We start from the raw sequence: 20,747 nt of genomic DNA, 5'->3' as shown, positions 1-20,747 counted from the left end.
TTGGTGCTAATGAAGCTAGATTAAAGATTCTTGCGTTGCAGAGAGGATTGATAGGATACCTATTGCTGGTGCGCGTTCTATAATTCTAGTAAGTAGCTTTTCATGGGCCCTTTCATGACACACAGAAAACAAAAAGCAAGTACAGCAAAGCTACCACCTAACCTTGACAAAATAACTAAGCAGTTTTCATAATGCGTATGAGAGAACTCAAATTTGCCTGTATCAACAAAAAGAGCGCATTCTAATGATAAAGAGCGTACTTTCGCCACAGGTGGACAAACAAAAATACATCAGAAAATGGCATCATACTGGGGTCCCCACCACTGACAAATTTCAAAGCAGGTAAACTGCATATGACACAGTTCTTTTGTGCACAGAGGTTATGCTACACTGCCACTCACTCCCAAATGGTGATCACAGAGCCCTGCAGATGTTACGAGTTTGCACCAAGTGCTCGTTAAATTTTCAAATGTAGCTTTTTCAGCCCTAAATCGGTCTTTTGCTGCCGTACAATCATCGATGTAAGAGAATTAGTTTTTGCAAGGAATAAGCATTGGATGATGACATCCTCCGGTGTCTCTTGAACAGATGCTACTCTCCCTGTCTTCAGCCAGGCAAAAAGAAATCAACAGTAACTTTATCAAGCCACATACTGCTAATATTCTTTGCTGTGTAGACATGACATGCAATGACCATGGCCTCCTATATTATCCATGCCCAATCATAGGAGCCATGATCAAAGGATACATGGCTGCAGAAAGAAAATTGCTCTGTTGGCATGCTGCGGCGAGATGCGAACTACTAGTGTGTGCCTCTACTGGCAGCACATTGTTTGGGTAACCATGCTTTCCGCCGATTCTGCTAATGTTCCTTCGGTGCAGCAACACACGCACCGAAATTTTGTGACCTGTGCTAGCAATAAGACACTGCAGCATTGAAATACGGCTGTTTTCCTCATTTAAATGCCTAATTCTAGAGTTCTAATGAGAAAATTCCTGTGTCCACTTGTCTTTGTCCTCGTCTGTGTGCGCCGAGTATTTCCAAAAGGAATTCTAAGAAAGTAGGAGCCTTTATGGCCCTTCTTACCATAGAAATCAAGTGAACTTAATTAGTTTCCTAACACAAAGACATGCATCGTCTGCTCGTCGCCTCGTCTGACAAAGAGCCATTCAGTAACTTCGTGCCGCCAACAACAGTCATTAGAAGCATGAATTTTTTATGCGTTTGGCCAAGGCAAGGAGAGCGTAATTATGCGCTCACTGGGAATAAGTGCTCTGTACATTGCTGCAATAGCGGCTGCGCACTCAGAAAGGAGAAGGTATTGTTCTCCAGTACTTATGAAGACGAAATTCAAAGCGCAGGACTATAAAGGGATATGCCTGCAGCCTGAAAAGTTTTTCAATACACGCAAATATGATACATGCATTAAGGGCTTCTGCGAAATGCTGCCCCAGAAAATAGTCCCTCCAGTGCTGGTGCTGCTCCTCGTAACCGTGCTGTGCATAAAAAAATGCGCCTTGCGGCACTGTCGGATCATCTCTTCCACCGAGCTTTAGGCAGCCCCAGTGGATGGGAGGTATCGGCTGCTAGCGCCGCTTTGCGTCGAGTGACAACAGTAGGTGCTCCCAGCAATGAATGAATGAGTGAGGCACTTAGACACAATGACGCGCGCACATCACATCATATGAATTGCAAGCACATATCGTCACACAAACTGAGCGCAATGCATTCAGCCAGAGTGTTGCATATGTAAGTGCCTCAATGCAGAAATCGGCTTCTGTTACGCGTCGTGAAGCTGTGCTTGCAACCCAGGCACGTAAATAACAACCTTGAACAGCGTTATCAAAGCTAATGACCAGGCATGAGAAGCTAAGCAATGACAAACATCACCACGCGATCAAACTACACCAAAATTTCGCTGCATTAACTGTTACGTGATATGTGAGCTGAAGAACAATAATGCATGATCTCTTGTGCACATACAGGCAGCTTTCTCAGTAGATGTCGCTGGAATTAGAAAATTAGAAAACAAAAGATATCAGTTATAAAATATGTATTACTTTTTCACACAATAGCCATGGATGTTCATGTTTTGTAATGTGCTGAGCATCACTCCAGAGACGGAACACACACATTTACTGCTTTAAGAATCCCTCATCTACAGCCATCTCTTTATCATGTGAGACCATCCCGACTCATGGTCAAAAATGACATCTGACAATGCCCTCAAGTAGGGAAGTAAATACATATAGTCAGAAAAGTCACTACGGCTGCCCAAACTTAGAACAAGAGGTGGACCCGCACTTGGGGCAAGAGTGAGTGCTTTTAAGCTTATCCGGCACCAAGCATATGCCGCCTCTGCAAGAAATAGCATGCAGTCCTCTTACGTAGATAGCTTGGCTTGACCACGTGCACTTCGGCACTCGGCTGGTGTTCCTCCGTGGTCAGGTCTGGGAGGTACCTTAGTCAAGGGGGAACACACGAACAAAGAGGAACAAATAGGAGCAAAGTGGCAGGGGCCTTTGGGAATGGAAGGATACGGGTGTTGGTCAGAAGCAGGCGTGTGTGGCCCAGATTCTGGGCCCAGATGCACTGGCCCTCCAGATGAGCCACCTGGCTGTCCTCAATGCGCATGGTGTACCGCTCCACAGGGGCCACCGCTGCACAGGGAAACATCCCGCACAAAGTCCAACATAACACAGCTGTACAAAGTATCTGCCTTAGGTGCTGGTTAAGGAGTGGATACAGAGGAAAGATGGCCAGCTTCTAGCTAACTATACAATAAGCATGCATCTAAAGGGACTTCTGATTTGTCGCTGTCACGTGCAACACTGCTTCGATGGGCAGGTACAGTTAGACCTCAATTTCAACCTGGGGAGAGACGCACGTGCGTATAGCGGCCTTGTGAAAAAGGCAGATTCCTTCACCACACCATGCACCAAGCTTCCAAAGTTGTTCACAGTACAACATGCTAGGCTGCACTCACGGCTCGGGGGTCGCCCTCGTACAAGGCGTTGCAGCTGGAAGCAGACCTGACAGCCGGACAGCACGAAGGCGGCCGAGGGCTGTAGTTGAACGCTGTCAATTACGTGCAGCTCCAACTCTTGGGGCACCACATCGGTGTAGGCTGCATGGGCTGGCCGCACGGACAGCCGTGCTGTGCCAGGTGCCCGCCCTTCAAGCAGAACTGCCCAGCCGCGCCGGCCCCGCGACTCCCACAACTGCAGGCCCGTACCACCGGGCTGCAGGTATGGCCACTCCGACAGAGGCACAAGCCTGCAGAAACCGTGTTGGTCATACTCCACCACTATGAAGACAAGATTACTCAACATGTTTTTCGTAATAGCCTGACACAGTGAACTTTTCGCCAAAGAAGTCAGCGTCTTGCAGGTTGACAAACAAGCTTCAACCTCTCTCTACATCATCATTTAATATGCCTACATATCAATTTATAACCACCATTTCACTGTTACAATTTTTCATTCTATTTTAAGTGTCTTCTGCACATCATCTCCCACTGCCTTTCTTTTCCCACCTGCATTCCAATGAAAACTATCATTCTGATCCCGAAAAACACCAAGCACCTTCCAAGTAAACCCTCAAGCATTTTCCAAATATCCCCCAAGTGCTTTCCAAACATCCACAAATGCTACCCAAATATCCCAAATGTTAAGGTGCCTACATCCAGGAGAACAGCACAGAGCACTCAGGATGCTGATACCATAGGCTAATCAACAGCGGGACCTAGACTCCTGCAAGCAAAGCATTACTGCTCTACCAGCATATCACCCCCTCCCCTCAAATTTATCAGCACACATGAAAGGCCGGCCACTTTACAATCCATAAAAAGAAGGTATGCACTGACCTTAGCACAGGTTCTTGCTGCTGCAGATTCCAGTCAAAGGAGATGCCCTCCAAGGAGGAGAAGGTATCACCTGCAGAGAAGGGTTGATCAGCAAAGACTGCCAGATTTTCGTCCCTAAGCATACCACGCACCTTGTCGATTATGCCCCACCAGTTCAAGCAGCTCGGGTGAGTCCTCGAGGAGTAGTACATGAGTGGTGCTCACCACTTGGATTGCAGCAAGCGTATCCACAATCACATCACAGCGCAGCGTCTCACCCGACTCTGCACACACAGGACACAAGACACTTTCTGCAGTCGCGGCAAAGCTCAGCTCATAGTGCATTGAGAGAGGGTGTCGGAGATCATGTGTTCACAGGGAAACATGAAAACCTCGAAAAACAACTGCAGGTGAAATCAGCAATGCATGTACGGCAACAAACTACTGGCAATTCTCGCAAACTATAGGCAGCACAGCAAAAACAGCAACCACAAGAACGACTCCACCTGTGATCAGCCTAAAAGCGATTACAAGTTCTCTCAGTTGCACTGTTTCATTAAAGGTGAGAGCCTAGTTTTAGCCAAATGCATGGCATTAGTCGATGTAAAACAAAACACTGATGATGCACTGGATTTTGCATACTGTATCTGCAAACGTTTGTGCAATATGCACTGAGAACCCCAGGTTGTTGAAAAGTTAGCAGTTCTCCACTATGGCATCCCTAACAGCGTGAGCCACTTTCGGACTTTAAATCACAAAGCATAAAACGGTAATTAGTGTTATATCACTGAGATATTTTACTGGAGGCAACCCCATAAAAATTATATTGCTTTGAACACAGCAAACAAGATAATAGCATTAGGTACACTTATTTTACATTTAGAAAAACGCAAATCCAGACAGTGTGAAAGTGCCCGAAGCTCTGAAATTCAATAAAAACATGCTTTTATTTTGCTTTAAAAGCACAGCAAACTGTGCGTATTCTGAAGACAACCGTTCATATTAGGGGACAAGTGAGGAAGTTCAGAACTTGACAGTGCGGTGAACAATTGTTGGTTTCTGGCTGAACCACTAAAGGCATGCATGTGATAACCCGTCACAATGTCTCGCGAAGTGTGACAAAATAATTCTATTGCACGAACATAGTTATCAAGGAATCAAGCATAACATATGCTAGCTATCTATACCACAATATGAGCTTTTTCCAATTATTACTAGTATTGCAAGGCTGTCTACATCTTACGGCCTGCAAAATGTGGCTCAGTTCATTCTGTTCAAAGATGTCAACAAAGCAACAGCATCACAGTTTTGTCAAGCCCTTCAAAAGTCAGTTCCCCCATTCGTTCTGTGGTAAGAGGTAAAAAAAAAATAAAAACAGTGCCAATAATTTGGTTTGGTTTATTATGGCTATGAGAGACGTCATAGTGGAGAATAATTTCGACTACCTGGAGTTCTTTAACGTGCACTGGCATCGCGCAACACACGGGCGTCTTGCTTTTCGCCTCCATCAAATAGTGGCCACCGCAGCCGGGATTCGACAGTCGAGCACCTTAACCACTACACCACCACGGCGGTGCGAAACAGCGGCAATGATGACTGACGCAGCCCAGAGGCATTTAGGAAGAAGACAGCACAACACAAGGCACACATGGCAGAAGGTGCCCACCTGGCTCGTGGACCGAAATCATGGCTGTCTGTCGACTGGGCAGACTCCACACAGCCGACACAGTGGCCTCCTGCGAGCAGTTGCCCTTGGTCGATACAGTGGCAACATCAGGTCTGCTGGACTGCCTGCACATACCAAAGAAACCATTCTTCCATTAAAAAACTATATCTAAACAACCTGGTGTCGTGCAGTTGCACCATGTCCCATCGCAAAACTTCAGCAAAAGCTTTTGCACAGTACCACCTTGGGGCAGCAGTCACAATAGAGAATATTAGCTGGCCAAGTCCCACTTGGCCTAGCACCGATGCCTTATGCTATAGCATATAGAAACATGAGGAGATGCCTTTCAGCTCAAAAACACTACTAAAAATAACCGAGCTTCATGTTCAACTGTTGTTGTAACCACTGCAACTGTATCCAACACAAAGTTTTTTTTTACTTTTTTGGTTTACCGAGTGGATCGGCAGCCAGAAGGCTGTGAATCAATTTAAAAATTGTTTCAGGTGATTACGATACTTATTAAAGCAAAATTTAAGCACACCAATCCTCCCTACATTACAGAAAACCTGGTATCTTCATTGTCAGCTGCATGAGCGACAAGCATACATCCGCTGAGTCACTGGTACAGTCCCATAGTCTAGAGTGCTTCCAGTTCAGTGGCACCACACAGCAGCTAACCAAAGTTTTATAAATACAAATTAAAATTCCCACAGCAGCTTCTGGTCGAGCAGTGACAGCTAGTGGCAAATTAGTGAAATTTTATCAACACAAATGAAGGCGCAATAAAACTAACTACTTCAAGGCAGATCTGTGATACAGTGTTTAAATGTAGGCCGTGAAAGCATTAAGGACTCCTTAATGCAGGATCACGATGCTGTCATCCGCCAGACTGTCGAAGTCGTCTGTGTTCTGAACAGCCATTGCAGGTTGAGACCGCGAAGAATCTTGCACGCCAGGTAGGCCACTGCCTACTGCGACATAGTGGGCTCCTAGGCCACCATACAGGTGCCTAACAGTTGCACCAACGCCACTCTCAGGCCAAATGGATGCCTGAAGAGCTGGGCGCTAGAATGTGTACAAATACCGACGTCAATTCATTTGACTAGAGCGCTCGAACAGCGCACCAAGGAGTTACAGGCGTCATTTATGGGTAGCCTAGGGTTCAATCTCTTAATCGGTTTCATTGATTTACAGGGAAGGAAAAGCGTAGTATCGTAAGGGAAGAGAGAAAGGTGGGAGCGAAAGTGGAAAGAGAGAACGAGGAGCCGTAGTGGAGGGCTACGGAATACTCACAAACGCTGTCTCAGCTACAGAAAGTTTACATAAAGCAGCGCCGTTCCGGGTACTTTATTATTCACAATGGAAGCGTCAATCAGCTTCTTGGCGTTAAAAATGAGACACAATAGCAGACGAAGGCAATTAAGTTTTGAATGTCGCCGCAATACTTTCAAGTTGGCCCGAAATCAAGAGCATTTCTGTATTTTCTCTGTATTTAGTGTCGTGGTGCTCTAACATGATTGATCCGTATCAATCGTTTAAATTTTCAACCCTTTCGCAAGACAGCTAGAAGAGCGTGTCTCTTGAAAGCGCTACCTATGATTTCCATTAAGCACTCAGCTCATGCTCGTCTCCATGCACGGTAATGATGCTCCAGAGACATTTGTGCCGAATTCAGAGACATTTTCGTTGCAGGACAGGGCGCCGCAACTATGCACAAAGCGCGTCAGACAGCACGTGCACTCACCATTCGTAGCACTTCTCACCGTCAAGGAGCTTCAGTGTGAAATTCGTAGCCACCTCCTGTAAGTAAGGCAGCAAGATCCGTGGTACATTCAGCCTAGCAGCTTTTGAAACGTTCACCACAATTAATAAATAAAGGCAGGCACGCAGTGCACGGCGCACACTTTGCGCCATGTTTCAAACCAGTTTCGAACTGCCGGCCCGTGGTGAGCCAGCGCCGGCGCTCTAGCGTAGGCAGCGTAGGTGGCGTAGGCTGCTCAAGCCAGCAACTACATGAACGATGATGATATTTGTTTCAAGCAATAAAAAGAAGGAGAAGAAGAAAAAGATGCAAAAGCCAACTTTAGCAAAACAATTTTTTATTCCATTTTTCAAAGGCGAGCGAGTCACGAGAAGCTAAACTGCACTAGTTCCTGCTGAGGCTTTCGGCCTTATCGTTCATTCCGAATGCTTTTGATACCGAAAGTCATTCTACTTGAAAGCCGATCTTGTGCTGCTACACAAAGTGTTTCGAAGGCATTCGACTGAAACGTAATTCGAGTCGAATGAGGAAGACCTTCGCTCTGCAGTGGGCATAGCAGTGGGAGTAGTCAGGCTGGTGATGATGATGCTGCCAACCTCTCATTTCGAGCTCGATGGTATCTATGGTTTCGAGCAAATTTTACACTTCTGTATTAACTCTACGCTTCACACCTTTCGTGGGTGAACTGGCGAACAGCAAATAAAATTTCGCAAAACATGGTCTGTCGGTTTTTCGTTTCGCTGTTTTTATTCTCCACTAGGGTGTAGTTGGAGAAGCGGATTGGTTTCGGTTGTTCAAGGCAGAGAGCTCTGTTGGATTTCAGCTTTCCTTTCACGCAAGGCCTTGTTGGCCTTTTCGCTTTGTTCACGTGCGTTCAAGCAGTATCACTTGGGAGGAGCGTGAGCGGCTGGAAGGGAGTGCATGGCCTTGCGGTGCGCTGCTTGGTCAGCCTGGTGCTCGTCCCGTTCGTACGCGGCACGAGCCAACGGCAAATCGACACCTTTTCTTTTGTCCAAGAGTAGGTCAGTCGTATTGATCAGCCTGTCGGTTCCTGGTGCCGCGAGGAACGTGGGTTGCATTGTCGGCGCGAAAAATCGTAATTCGCGAAGGCTTCAAATTTTCGTGCAATTGAGGAATGCATTTTTCCCGATCATATTAAGAAAACAGCGCCGAGGTATGACCTAAGAGCATGCGGTTACAGGTAATGCAGGAGCGCTGCTTTAACTCAGGGCGTCATTGCGGGTGAGACTATTGGGGCCCAGTTGTTCAGGACGTCAGACGTTGAGGGCTAAAATTGTTGGCTAGTGCAAACTACACAGATTTTTATTTTTATTTTTTATGAAACTGCGATGTCCTGTAAGGTTCCTGCACTGATGGCACATATGCCGATGCACGGGGTATCGAACCAACGGTATTGTGCTTCATTCTGCAGGAATCTGCAGCAGGATCGACACAGGTCCCGCATGGCGTCGTCGCCAGCGTACCTCACGGCTGCTGCTGTTCCCCCTAAGCAAGACTTTGATTACTTCCTGGTGCTTGACTTTGAAGCCACATGCAGCCGGGAAAAAGGAGTGCCATCACCACAGGTGCTTGCTACTCCGGCTGTTGTGTTGGTTTAGGTTAAGGTAGTGTAATAGGCCCGTTACTGTTTCTGATTTTCATCAATGACTTACCATTAAGCATCACCTCAGCACTCAGAATGTTTGCTGATGATTGTGTTATTTATTGCAAAATCTGCTCTGTTAATGACCACATCGCTCTTCAAGATCTACACTGCATTAATAACTGGTGCGCATCATGACAAATGTCCCTTAACACTATAAATGCCAATTAATGACATTTAGCCATAAACAGACTAATTACCTTTCCACTTACTTGCTTAGCCACAGTCTAGTCACACGTGCGTCATACAAGTACCTTGGCGTGCACTTTTTATCTAATTTCTCATGGGAAGACCCACATAGAAAAAATTACTGCTAAAGCTAACCATACATTAGGTTATTTAAAATGTAACCTCAGAGGTGCACCTTCTTCCACTCAACAGTTGGCATATCAAACATTTGTCCGCCCTCAACTTGAATACGCATCTTCCATTTGGTCACCCCACCAACACTACTTAATTCATTCCCTAGAGCACGTACAGAACTGTGCCGCTCGTTTCATTGCTTGCAACTATCACCGACATTCCAGCATAACTAACATTAAGGCGTAGCTATTCCTTCCATTCTTAGAATCTCTCAGAACAATAACACTTATCTGCCTCTTCCATAAAATTGTTCACAGCCGTCATTCCTTCACACTACCTCTTACAAATCCAGCCCGCACATCTCGCCGATTGCATAATCACCTCAGTTTTAAACACCTTTTGGAAAGGACCACTGCATTTAACTCATCAACCCTGCATTGGAATAGTCTTCCTGACAACATTGTTCACATTTCAGATTATGTTATTTTCAAAGAAAAAATAAGCATTTCTGAAATGCGTTTTTACTAAAGTGTGTTCTGTAGTATGCTTTTCAATTTTGTTGTCTTTTCTTCTTAGTTGCTTGCCATTGTATAACGATAATTATTTGAAAATAACAATGTAAAAATAACCATCTTCTGCTTCTGTTTCGCATGCAGTTATGTAACCCCCCTCACATAATACTCCAGTCGGAGCCCGTGAGGTATTTGAATAAATAAATAGGTTGATGATAGCCCAATTGCCAACAGATAGAGACTGCCTTCCGAGAGTCATAGTGGTGAAGCCTTGTTGCTTACTTACTTATGTTCAAGCACGATGATTGGAAAGATTAGGTAGATGGATTGATTTGGATGAATGAATTTGTGGCTTAGGTATAAAGAGGCTTGCATGAATGAATGTGGTACTTAAAACGTGGCCTCACCACAGCAAGCTGAACAGTGTAAGGATGTTGCCGCTCTCTTGCCTGGGAGTGGGCCATGAGTGTAACCTGGTTGGTGGCATAGCTTATTTTGAATGGGTTAAGCCATTGCTGACTTTCCGAGCTTTCTCCTCAAGCTGGTATACATTGGATGCAGGTGGTGTTCCTACTTGACATGTATAATGCACAAAGTTTAGTACAGGCTGTGTAGTAGTAACTTTGCACTAAGTCACAGAGGACTTTCTAGTCTAAATTCGAAATGCACCAATAGTGCAAAATATGTGCACTTATGCACAAAGCTTACATAAAGGCTGTTGCATGGGCATTGTCATCTACCATGCCTTCTAACAAGTCATCTTAATGCAGGAGATCATCGAGTTTCCGGTACTTAAAGTCAATGGCAGCAGTTTTGAGACGGAGGCCACATTCCACACTTACGTCGAGCCACAGGCACATCCACAGCTGACTGCATTCTGCACAGAGGTAAATGCCCATTTCTGTGCCCTTTTAGTTCAAGTCTAAGTTTGTACCAGCAGTGCCATTCATTGCAACTGCGGCATAGTCTGCCATGTCATGGATACCAAGCAAAGGGCATGTTATCAAGCAAGCAGATTGAGTTGTGACTTTTTCCTTCAGGTGCCATGTTATAAACGGGAAAATGCATGTAGCTGTAAAGGGCTCTTTCTCAGTGCAGCGCGCTATGGTAGCTAGCACTACATGTGCTAAATGTCGCTCTTAATGTTGTTGTCAGCTGACTTGACTGCTTCCTGTCCGTAATGTAGAGCAAGACTAACTGAAAGCCATGAGAATAAACAAAAAATGGACGTTTTACTTGAATAGTCAAACAAGGGGTAATTACATATCAACTGTCTCACTCAGTCACCCAGCCAGCACTCTTCCAGCGGTACCAATGGCACTCATTTTTATAGCATTGGGCCGCTCATCATGCATCCCCTGTGTCCTGTGTGCAGTCTAATGGCAGAAATAGTGTTGAGTCATAATGCATGTATACGTTACGACAGTGTAAAGCCAAATATTTTCATCAATAAGTTCTGTTGAGGTTAGGTTCTTTCTGAAAACTTTGTATTACACCCATTTTGACTGCAGGCAAAAGCTAATATAGCAGAACCCCTTTATAGTAAACTCTGATGTAGCAAAATCTCTGGTATATTAAAGTGAAGCTGGAGTCCCAGTTCATTTTCTCTAGGCGACTGTACATTTTTCCCCTTTATAGTAAAAACATTTCTGGTAAGCATAGGTTATAATAAGTAAAATCTTTGGTATATTAAAGTGAAGCTGGAGTCCCAGTTCATTTTCTCTAGGCGACTGTACATTTTTCCCCTTTATAGTAAAAACATTTTTGGTAAGCATAGGTTATAATAAGTACGCTTGGCCATGGTGACGACTTCTCACGAAATGACATCGCCGCACGACCGTTACCTAGGATCTCAGAACAATAATAACACCGTTTTTGATTTTTTTTTAAATGGCTTTACCACCAGGCTCATCAGCATACAGAAGAAGCCAACTTTACGTAGGCCTCGAAGCCGTGAGGGAAAGCATGCAGCAGCGCATAGAAAGAAAAAAAGTAAAGCTGTCTACAAACATGGAAAGAAAGCAGTGCGGTCCATTCAGAAAGTAAAAGTACAGCGAGAAATGGAGAAGGGAAGATAAGTTGAAGCACAGAGCAGAAGGCATTGGTGGAAAGAAGTGGAGGTTCGGCATGTGCGGTTTTGCGGTATAATGCGACTTCATATCACAGTTTTGATATGAAGTCACATTATACTTCATGTATCGTTTCCTGCTCGCACCATTCATGAGGCAAGGCTTTTGCCTTAATAAATTAGGGCATGTTTGTTTGCAGCTGACCGGCATCATACAGGACATGGTGGATGGCCAGCCTCACTTGTGTCAAGTGCTAAGTGATTTTGACAACTGGATGCGAGAACAGGGATTGCTTCAAGCCCGGTCAATTTTTGTCACCTTTGGGGACTGGGACCTGCAGAAGATGTGAGTCGCTTAAGAACATTTAGATAAAATAGTGAATTAGTATCTTAATCAGTTCATGCACCACATTTGATTGTGACTGATTGCTGTGCAGGCTTCCTTCTGAGTGTGCTTACTTGGGCATACCGGTGCCACCCTACATGACCCGGTGGATCAACCTCAAGAGGGTGAGCCTGTATCTTGATGCTTCTTTTTTCACAGTAGCGAGAGTCTAGCAAGCCATTCACAGTGGCTCGCCAGTCGTTTCTGGTGCAGTCACGGCTAGCTTTCGAGTCTTCCGAGCTGTATAGAGCAGTGCAGATGTCCTTGCTATGAATGACGAGCAGCCACTGCTCACACCAATGGCAAGTGCTAGAAAGTGCAATATATAGTTTGAATGTTTCTACAGCAGCGAACGGGCAGGCATTCCAGAGGGAAACATTGTTTTGGGTTGTGCATGGCTCTGCACTTTGTCACCCTGTAATAGTGCAAAGGACAGATCGAGGGTCGTGGAAGGCTTTATTTTAATTCGGCTTTCTACAAGCAGCAGTGGTGCGTTTGTGAGGAGCCGGTGCAATGTAATGCTTAATTCTAGTCCTTTTCATCACAAATGCTGCACTGGAGTTGCACTACTCGTGTGTACCCCATTTCGCAGGCATTCTCGGAGTGCACTGGGCACTGGCCTAAGACCCTGCTGGATGCTCTGCACTTCTGTGGCCTGCCACAGTTGGGACGCCACCACAGTGGCATTGGTGAGTTTGTCATGGCTGTGCATGTGCCTCATTGCATTTAATGGCGTCCTTGCAGCTGCCCAACTAGGAGCATTAGTGCATCTTTCCTTTTGGCTAAGTTGGATTACAACCAAGCAAAGTGCAATATAGTGCACCCAGACTGTTTGCAATGTGTTGTTGCATTCCCCCCCCCCCCCCCCCTTAATTGCGGCTGCCAGAGTCTGGGTGGGTACAACTGCAGTACTCGTTATATAAGATCTGGAAGCAGTGCGAATGTCGAAAGATTTAAGTGTACAGTTGTGAGTAAAAGTGGTATGCAACACGCAGCCGGTGGTGGAGCTTGGGAAAACTGCATCGAAACCAGGGTGTTGAACCAGAATTTTTGCGGGTTTGGCTTGGTTTCATGTCTTTCGTTCTTGGCTTTGGCTCCGGCGACACATTCCGTTCCGGTTTGACCCTGCCCAAACCGGTTCAAATAGCTTCAGGAAAAAAAAACGTCTGGTGTATATTTTACTCCACTTTTTTAATACTGAGTTTTCTTTCCTGTTCCAGTATATAATAAAAGCAGAAAATTCATATAATAGTTTGCCTATTGTTTTTGCTGTCAGATGTGACAAGCTCCACTTGGTAGTACAGACCCCAGCAAGATGTTTATGAGTGACTGACAATTAGAGCAGGATGGAGGAAAATAATTATTTTGGTTGGCACACATTGGCACATGGCCAACTAAAGCTGTCACTCAGCGAAAGAGATTTAAAAGAAAATAATGTTTCCTGCTGCTCTTTTCACGTACACAAAATTTAACATGAATTTTATTTTAGAGCAAAACCTCTGCTACTACATGTACAACAATTTTTCGTCCAGCTCTCACTAAAGAGCTGAAATCAGATCAAGGTCAAACCAAGCACACATCCAAAGACTAATGATGTATATACCATATGTGTGACTATATCGCACAGCATGTGGATGCGTTTGAATATTACATTTCTGTGGAGGTGAAACGCAAATGCACCTTTGTATTTTGGCCTGAAAGGCGCCGACAGAAATCCCCTCTCTGCGCATTGGAGTTGCAGTCATTATCGTATTTGCCGGAGGACTGGATTTTCTTGCTCCTGTGGCCACGATGCAATGCGATCATCGTCTTGTTGCACATCATGGTTGCCTGCATAGGCACACTAGTATATACCTTCTTCTAGAACCACTTTGAGGTTAGGCTGGTATGTTTAGTTGAGTAATTTACAACAAGCGTGACATCACATCACGGTTGCTCGCAAATATTTTATTCAGTGCTCAGCAAATGCTGCCAACTTTTTTATTTGCCAGCATAGAAAGACTAAAAGAAGAGGACATTGTCGAGGGTTGTTGCATCCGGGTTCAATGACGAGAGGGTATACTTAAGACTCTGAACTGTACCGCGAACCGGTTCGGAACGGTTCGTTTGATTTATTCCGGTTTGGGTTCAGTTCCAAAAGGACAGAAAAAAATTTGGTTTCATTTTTCGGTTCAATTCTGGTTCGACAGCCTGATCGCAGCGCCATCTAGCTACAGCGGCACATGCCTATCAATAAAATAGAGCACTGCCACGTTTGTCTCGGTCTCAGATAGCTGTTGCTAGATGGAGATGAAATTGACTTTTCTCTAGCTGCGCCACTGGCTGCGTGTTGTATACCACTTTTGCTCACGATTCTACTACATAACCAGACACAAAGGCACAGTTGTTTTATGCCTCTCAGGCAGGTTTATTTGCAAGGAATAGGTGGACCGTCGATGTAACCAATGGGACCTAGAGGCAAAAATGTCATAATATTGCATGATTATGCTAGAAATGGCAACCTTTACCAGCAGTTCAAGTTAACAGCATAGTTTAATTATTGCTCACTGCATCCACAAATAGTGAACTTCTAAATGCATTTTGTTATACATGTCTGGCAAGAGGGTCCACAACATACCCGACCCAAGGAGTTGACAAACTGTTCTGGCTTCCATACGCATTGCTGAGAATGGCCTTTTCTGTATCCACTTATCACTGCTCACAGGGCGTTTGCACGTAACTGTGTCCAATTGATGGCATGCTTTAACACCTGGTGACAGTCAGCTGTCTGGATTATAAGCTTCTGGTTTCAAGCAATAGTATCACATGCATGCAGCAAACTCTAAAAGCATGGTTCCATGTTCGTGCTGTTGGTTTCAGTTGCTTTTTAAGCAGGCAGCTCAAAATATTATATGCGACTCAGATTTGTTTAAGAGTTTGAGGCACATGATGATGACCCATCTTGGCCTTTGGTAGAGAACAGGTGGTATCATAATGCTTGTAACGATTGGAAAGTGGTGGTGCAAAAGTGTGAGCTATTATTAGCTGGTGCAGTTGGTGTGTCGCTGTGAAACATTTGTTGAAATGTGAGAATGTTGCATACTATCTATTGCATCAAAGGTAGAGTTTAGAGATAACTTATGCTTATGGAAAAGTACACCCTACTTGGATGTCTTGAGGGCATTTGGTGAATGTGCACATCACAAGGATTCTCTCCAGCCAAGTGTAGAGACATCACTGCTGCCCTTCTATGGCTTTTACTGTAGCTGCTGAAAACATTTATCAGCATAGCATTGCTTGGGCTGTCTGCTAGCTCGTGTTATAGGTGTGAGCCTTCTTATTCTCACTGCTGTGAATGTTTTGTAAGCTGTTGCTGTTCTTCCTATTGTGAGGTAATTGTTCTATGCAGTTGTTTGTTCGGGCATCTGCACTCAGGTACAATGTTCTGTGGCCTCATTCACCTGCAGGTTTTGTGCTGGCGGTCACAGGAGGCTGAAAAATTATGGCACCTCTGCTGAAATGCTTGTCCTTAGAGGAAAGCAAAGTTCCCAGTACTCAGTAGTCTCATGCAAATATATTTACTTACTGATTAAGATTGTTATCAAAGAAAGAAATCGAGGCTATAAGTTATGCAGCATTAGGTGTATATCAATGGGTTTTACGTTATATGTATACATGCAGCAACCTGCATTACATTAGCACGAGATGGATGTGAATGCAGTACGGGAAGTAGCAGTGTGCATGATAGAATGGCAGAAATTAGTAATCAAAATACTAACTTGCCACCTGATACAAGTGCATCTTATCAGTAGCATTTAGAGACCTTTAGCCATTTTCCACAGCCTTTGCTTATACCATGCTCATATAATAGACTTCTGGCATTGCATTGAGCATATTGCAACTGTAGAAACACTGAGAACATACTTTCACTTTGCCTGTGCGGGTGCTATAGTTTTGTGCAGTATGACAGCTCTATAATCTACAAATTTCCATATAGCATTGTGGTGAAAAATGGAAAGTTTCAAAAAGAATCTCCTGGTCATGTGGCAGTTTAATGCTCAAATCTAGTTTTCAGGAAATGGCTAATATGAAGCCTCCTTGTGTTGTGTATTTCTCAACTTCCTATCAATTTTCTGTCGGCCATTGATCAGAAGTTGTAAGTGATTTTGTTGCTGCTGTTGTTATTCATTAGTAATGAGGTGATGTAATGAATGCTCAGTGGCTAGCAGCACAGATGCAGCTCCAGTGGATTACACTACTTCACTATATTGCTTGTTATTGACAGGCCTTCCTGCCCACATGAAAACTGACTTCTTCATTGTGTTTTTTTTTTCTTTTCCTGGTGTCAAAAGCATTGCTGTATTGCACATTTGCTGGTTTGTGTGTTATGAAGCAAGAATATTCGAATTGTTTGTGCATAACTGTACGCACCAAAGCACTTATTATCCATGCTGTGGAGGCTTGCACAAAGTGTGCGTCCTCACTGTGCTGTTAAAGGTTGCATTGCACTGGCATCATAGCTAGAAGGGGCCAATAGAGTTCCTTATTCTTCCTTTGCTGCTGATGTGCACAGTGGGGGTAGAGGTTTGTCCTAGGTAACCACCTTGATAATGGAGACATTAAATCTTTGTTTTGGGGGGCAAGTCCAGGAGGAGCTAGAGATGAGTGCTGCACTATGTTTTGCAGATGACTGCCGCAACATGGCGCAGCTGCTTCGCTGGCTTGCGTCACGGGGCCATCGGTTCAGCGGCAGCTGAGGCGACGGTCGAGCAGGCACAGCTGCCTCAGGAAGCCTCGATTGGGCACGATCTCGCGCTTGCCTCGCACCAGGCGCACGGCCTCGCGGGCGCTTAGCCGCCGTCGCAGCATGAGGAAGGCGAGCACCAGCGTCGCCGAGCGGCTGATGCCCTGGTGGCAGTGAACGAGCACGCGGCCACCAGGCTCTGCCAGTGCGCTGTCGATGAACTCGGCAGCCTCGCTGAAGAAGCGGTCCAAACGGAAGGCGGACATGTCCAGTGCTTCAATTCCCATGAAGCGGATGCCAGCTGAACGGTACAGCGCCGGGCCCGTGTTCACCAGGCACATGCCCCGGCCGCAGGCAGCATTGAGCACATGTGTTATGCCCAGCCGCCGCAGCAGGCCCACGCACAGCGCCGTGGTGCCATCGCCAATGAGCACTCCCGGGTACACCTCGTTGTAGGGCTCGCGGGGCAGCTCGATGCGGCCCCGGGGGCACAGCAGCTGGCACAGGCCCTCCTCCTCATCGTCCAGCCCTGCAACATGTATGCGGGATTGGGCACTCGGGAACAGTGATTGAACCGCTAGTGTAGTTGAATAGTTGGACAGTAGTGTGAACTGAGGTTTGCATAGCTCTGTTATACACTGGTGTATTTACATATCTTTGACTGATGTGTCATGGTAGCCACGTGTGCAGCGTGTGTCTAGTTATTGGCTCGTGTGGAGGAAAATAAAGCACACGGAGCAATGTGTGTCCATTTCGTCCATGTGTGCCACTGCAACACCTGAAACTTAGTGTTCACGAGCGAGGCGGTCAACGTTTGATGCCATGTAGATTTGAAGGTGACAAACGAAAGAAGCCATAAATGTTTGCGGAGCTTGCGCCCAGAATCCAAATCAAAGCCTGCAAGAACCCAAAGTATTTTACGGGGCTTTGGACTACTATGTAGAAAGGAGATAAATAGCTTCTTAAGGGCATGATGTGATAACGTTAATGTCTCCCATCTGTAACTCCCCTTATGGATCCTTGTTTGGATATGCGCACTTTGCTACTCGCTTAATTGCTTACTTCTTAATTGGTACTGCTGATGTCTCACACATATTCATTACCATGCAGTCGTAAGCTACCACATTATGTGCAAGAGCATAGATTCAAAGGCCTGCTTTAACCAAGCCTTACGACCGTGCTTGTATGCTCTAAAAGCAAAGTGCTTGAGATCCAACTCGCCCTCCCACTTCAAAGGAGTTACCCGTATTGGACTGCCAACTCGGCCATATCGTGATGTCACGCAAATGACCCACAGACCAATCAGTGCCTGGCCATGTCCCTGCCAACTAGCAGCTGCCGTATGCATGCTCATGATTTTTGTCTCTCAAAGCCGACGCAGGATTTTCTGCAGAGTGGGGCCTTCGACCGTGTCACGGTAACAAAAGCCAGGTGGGTAATATTATCGCTGAAAGCCAGGGTTTCGGTTGGGGTGATTTCAATATCTGCAGGAAATATTTGCTCATATACCTTAATGCATCAACCTTTGCTGCAGCCTGCACGACGCCTGAGAACCAAAGAGTTTCAAAGAAACTGTGGCGCATTTTGCTGTACTTTTGATCACACTGCCATCTAAGATTTGTCGCTTTTTTGTGAAAGGTGCGTGCTGTGTGGCATTTCCTGTGCTGTAGCTGTGCCGCTGCGTAAATGCTTCCACTAAAGCATGCACTCCGAAATTGAGACCGCCGAAATTCGGAGTTTGTCAGCATATGAGGCACATGTCTCAGAGGCCAAATCTAAAGGCGGCAAATTTTTTGGTCAGTAACGATTTCTATACACACCTTCTGGAAGTGGGGGAGGGTGCTGTACACCCCCCCATTGTTTCTTTAAGACATCCTTGTAAATTATAACTTTTTTTGAGACTAACAAAATGGTTACCACTTCTCAACATCCCTCTCCCTTTGAATAGACCCCAGCCCTTTATTTCAATTCCTGGAAAAACCTTGGAATTTTGCCGTGATTTTTAGCCTTGTACTTTCAGAAAATGTCATTTCCAGATGAACTGGTATTTTCAGTAGAATGTGAGGGGTTGCAAATTAACAGACTTTTTCCTGTGCATCGCTTTGAGAAGAGCTTTTGCAGCCAAATAAAGGTACCCTGTCTGGCAATTGTAATGTTAACAGTTGCATTCAAAGATTTATATTTTTAACGAGACCACAGAAAAAAGTACAAGCCTGTGAGTGTTGTTGCTGAACGGATTGAAGAGGGAAGTTGCAGGAATGGAAAAGGTTTTTTCCAATACCGGCCAGTGAAAAATTCGTTCATCGTTGTCTGTCACTGTTTGCCTTTTGCCTTCGAATACCTGCATTGTTTTGTGCTAACCGCTTTTATCATACGCAGTTCTCCTATTGAGTGCAGAATCGCCTCTCAGGTCATATGGACTGAGAAGAATGCGTACAACAGAAACAAAAATTATTAGGAGGCTTAAGATGCGACACCGCCTTTTTATTCAGGAAATTTTATTTTGTTTAACACGTGTTGTCAGTTAGAATCCCTATTGCAAACTAGCCTCCAGATTGAGTAGCAGATTAATGGTAAATGAAATGGTATGACACTATCCTGTACGTTGCATAAGAATGGTTGCGTCTTAATTTATCGCGATAGCGTTAAATGTAAAATGTCCCACTCCTAAGAAAATCTGGTGTTGTGAGCGAAAAACCTGGAGGTGTTCAACGCTGCTTAATCGAATACGGAGCTCCCTTCTCTTATAGCCGGTTCAGAAAAAATATGGCAGGTAATGCATGTTTCCTTCTAAGCCAATTATCATTTTTATTATCATTATGACCTTGATCTCGACCGCTGGCGGCTGCGTTTCGATGGTGGTGGTGGTAACAAACGTTTAATGATTTAAAAGGGGTGGAGGTATGCATGAGCCGGATCTTTGAAGATCCAGCCCTTACAGATACTAGGTGGGGTCCCGTACAGTGGCGTCGGCCGCTGCCGGGGCGCGCTCGACCAAGGCCTTTTGGGCCTGCAGATCATAGCAGCCGAGCAGGGTCGCCTCCCAGTCCTCCCGAGTGGGGTTGGGGTGAGGAGGAATAGCTGGGTTGGATGGGCAAGCCCACACCATGTGGTAGATGTCCGAAGACTTCTCCACACAGTGCGGACAACTGCCCGTGAAGGAAGGATTAAAATGTTTTAGTGCTGCCGGGCACAGCAGAGTGTCGGTATACAGACGGAGTAAAAGCCGCTCCTCTGTCTTAGATAGACCTTTATTCGGGCGAGGGTAAAGGCTATGGCAAGATTGATAATAAAGAACAATGTCTTTAAAAGAATACGTGGGTTGGAATTCGAGATCCTGATCTAGGGGGTCGAGATGGGAAGCCCGAAAAGAAAGCGCGCGGGCGGCGACGTCGGCTGCCTCATTCCCCTCGAGACCCATATGAGCAGGAGCCCATACTATTTTCCGGTAAGCGGGGTCCTCGGTATAGCTGCAGTTTTGAAGCAGTCGGTAGGCTAAGTATGGCGCCCAGCCTTGCTCGACGTTCCGACAGGCCCCTCGCGAGTCGGAGATAATTGTTTTGGAATCAGTCCCAGTCAAAAAAATTCAATTGGTCCAATTGGGAATTTGCCAATTGAAATGAACTGGTCAAAAACCAATTGTGTTTTCGCCACCCATTGGGCCTGACCATTTGATATGAATTGGTGCTCCCAATTGGAAATAACTGGTCCCCCATGAAGACCAAATGGTTCACCAATTGAACTCAAATGGCATATCCATTGAGCCCAAATGGTTTGAACTCACGTACATAGCTGAAAAAAAAGAATGGAGATACAATTTC

At 45.4% G+C, this 20,747-nt stretch overlaps 2 protein-coding genes across 2 annotated transcripts in view; one reads left to right on the top strand and one right to left on the bottom strand.

Moving 5' to 3' along the window:
* The window catches only part of Gp210 (nucleoporin 210), a 77,131-nt gene extending 69,643 nt beyond the window's left edge, over nt 1–7,488 (bottom strand). Inside the window, exons 1-7 of the mRNA XM_084577091.1 lie at nt 7,255–7,488; nt 5,511–5,635; nt 3,997–4,128; nt 3,866–3,935; nt 2,987–3,276; nt 2,541–2,660; nt 2,388–2,450 (exon numbers count right to left, since the gene is read on the bottom strand). Coding sequence (XP_084433217.1) covers nt 2,388–2,450; nt 2,541–2,660; nt 2,987–3,276; nt 3,866–3,935; nt 3,997–4,128; nt 5,511–5,635; nt 7,255–7,424 — 970 coding nt within the window. The 5' untranslated portion in view covers nt 7,425–7,488. The remainder of the gene's footprint in view (nt 1–2,387; nt 2,451–2,540; nt 2,661–2,986; nt 3,277–3,865; nt 3,936–3,996; nt 4,129–5,510; nt 5,636–7,254) is intronic.
* A 608-nt stretch (nt 7,489–8,096) lies between these two features.
* Snp (Snipper) lies at nt 8,097–17,671 on the top strand. The gene is made up of 7 exons (XM_084577093.1): nt 8,097–8,294; nt 8,705–8,858; nt 10,521–10,637; nt 12,019–12,164; nt 12,256–12,328; nt 12,796–12,892; nt 16,869–17,671. The coding sequence occupies exons 1-7, from the start codon at nt 8,194–8,196 to the stop codon at nt 16,937–16,939; spliced, it is 759 nt and encodes a 252-aa protein (XP_084433219.1). The 5' UTR covers nt 8,097–8,193; the 3' UTR covers nt 16,940–17,671.
* The last annotated feature ends 3,076 nt before the right edge of the window (nt 17,672–20,747 follow it).

This window comes from Amblyomma maculatum, chromosome 8 (genome assembly GCF_055883805.1).
Source record: "Amblyomma maculatum isolate TAMU_Amacu chromosome 8, ASM5588380v1, whole genome shotgun sequence".
Taxonomy (NCBI): domain Eukaryota; kingdom Metazoa; phylum Arthropoda; class Arachnida; order Ixodida; family Ixodidae; genus Amblyomma; species Amblyomma maculatum.
This window is presented reverse-complemented; position numbering and strand designations above follow the sequence as displayed.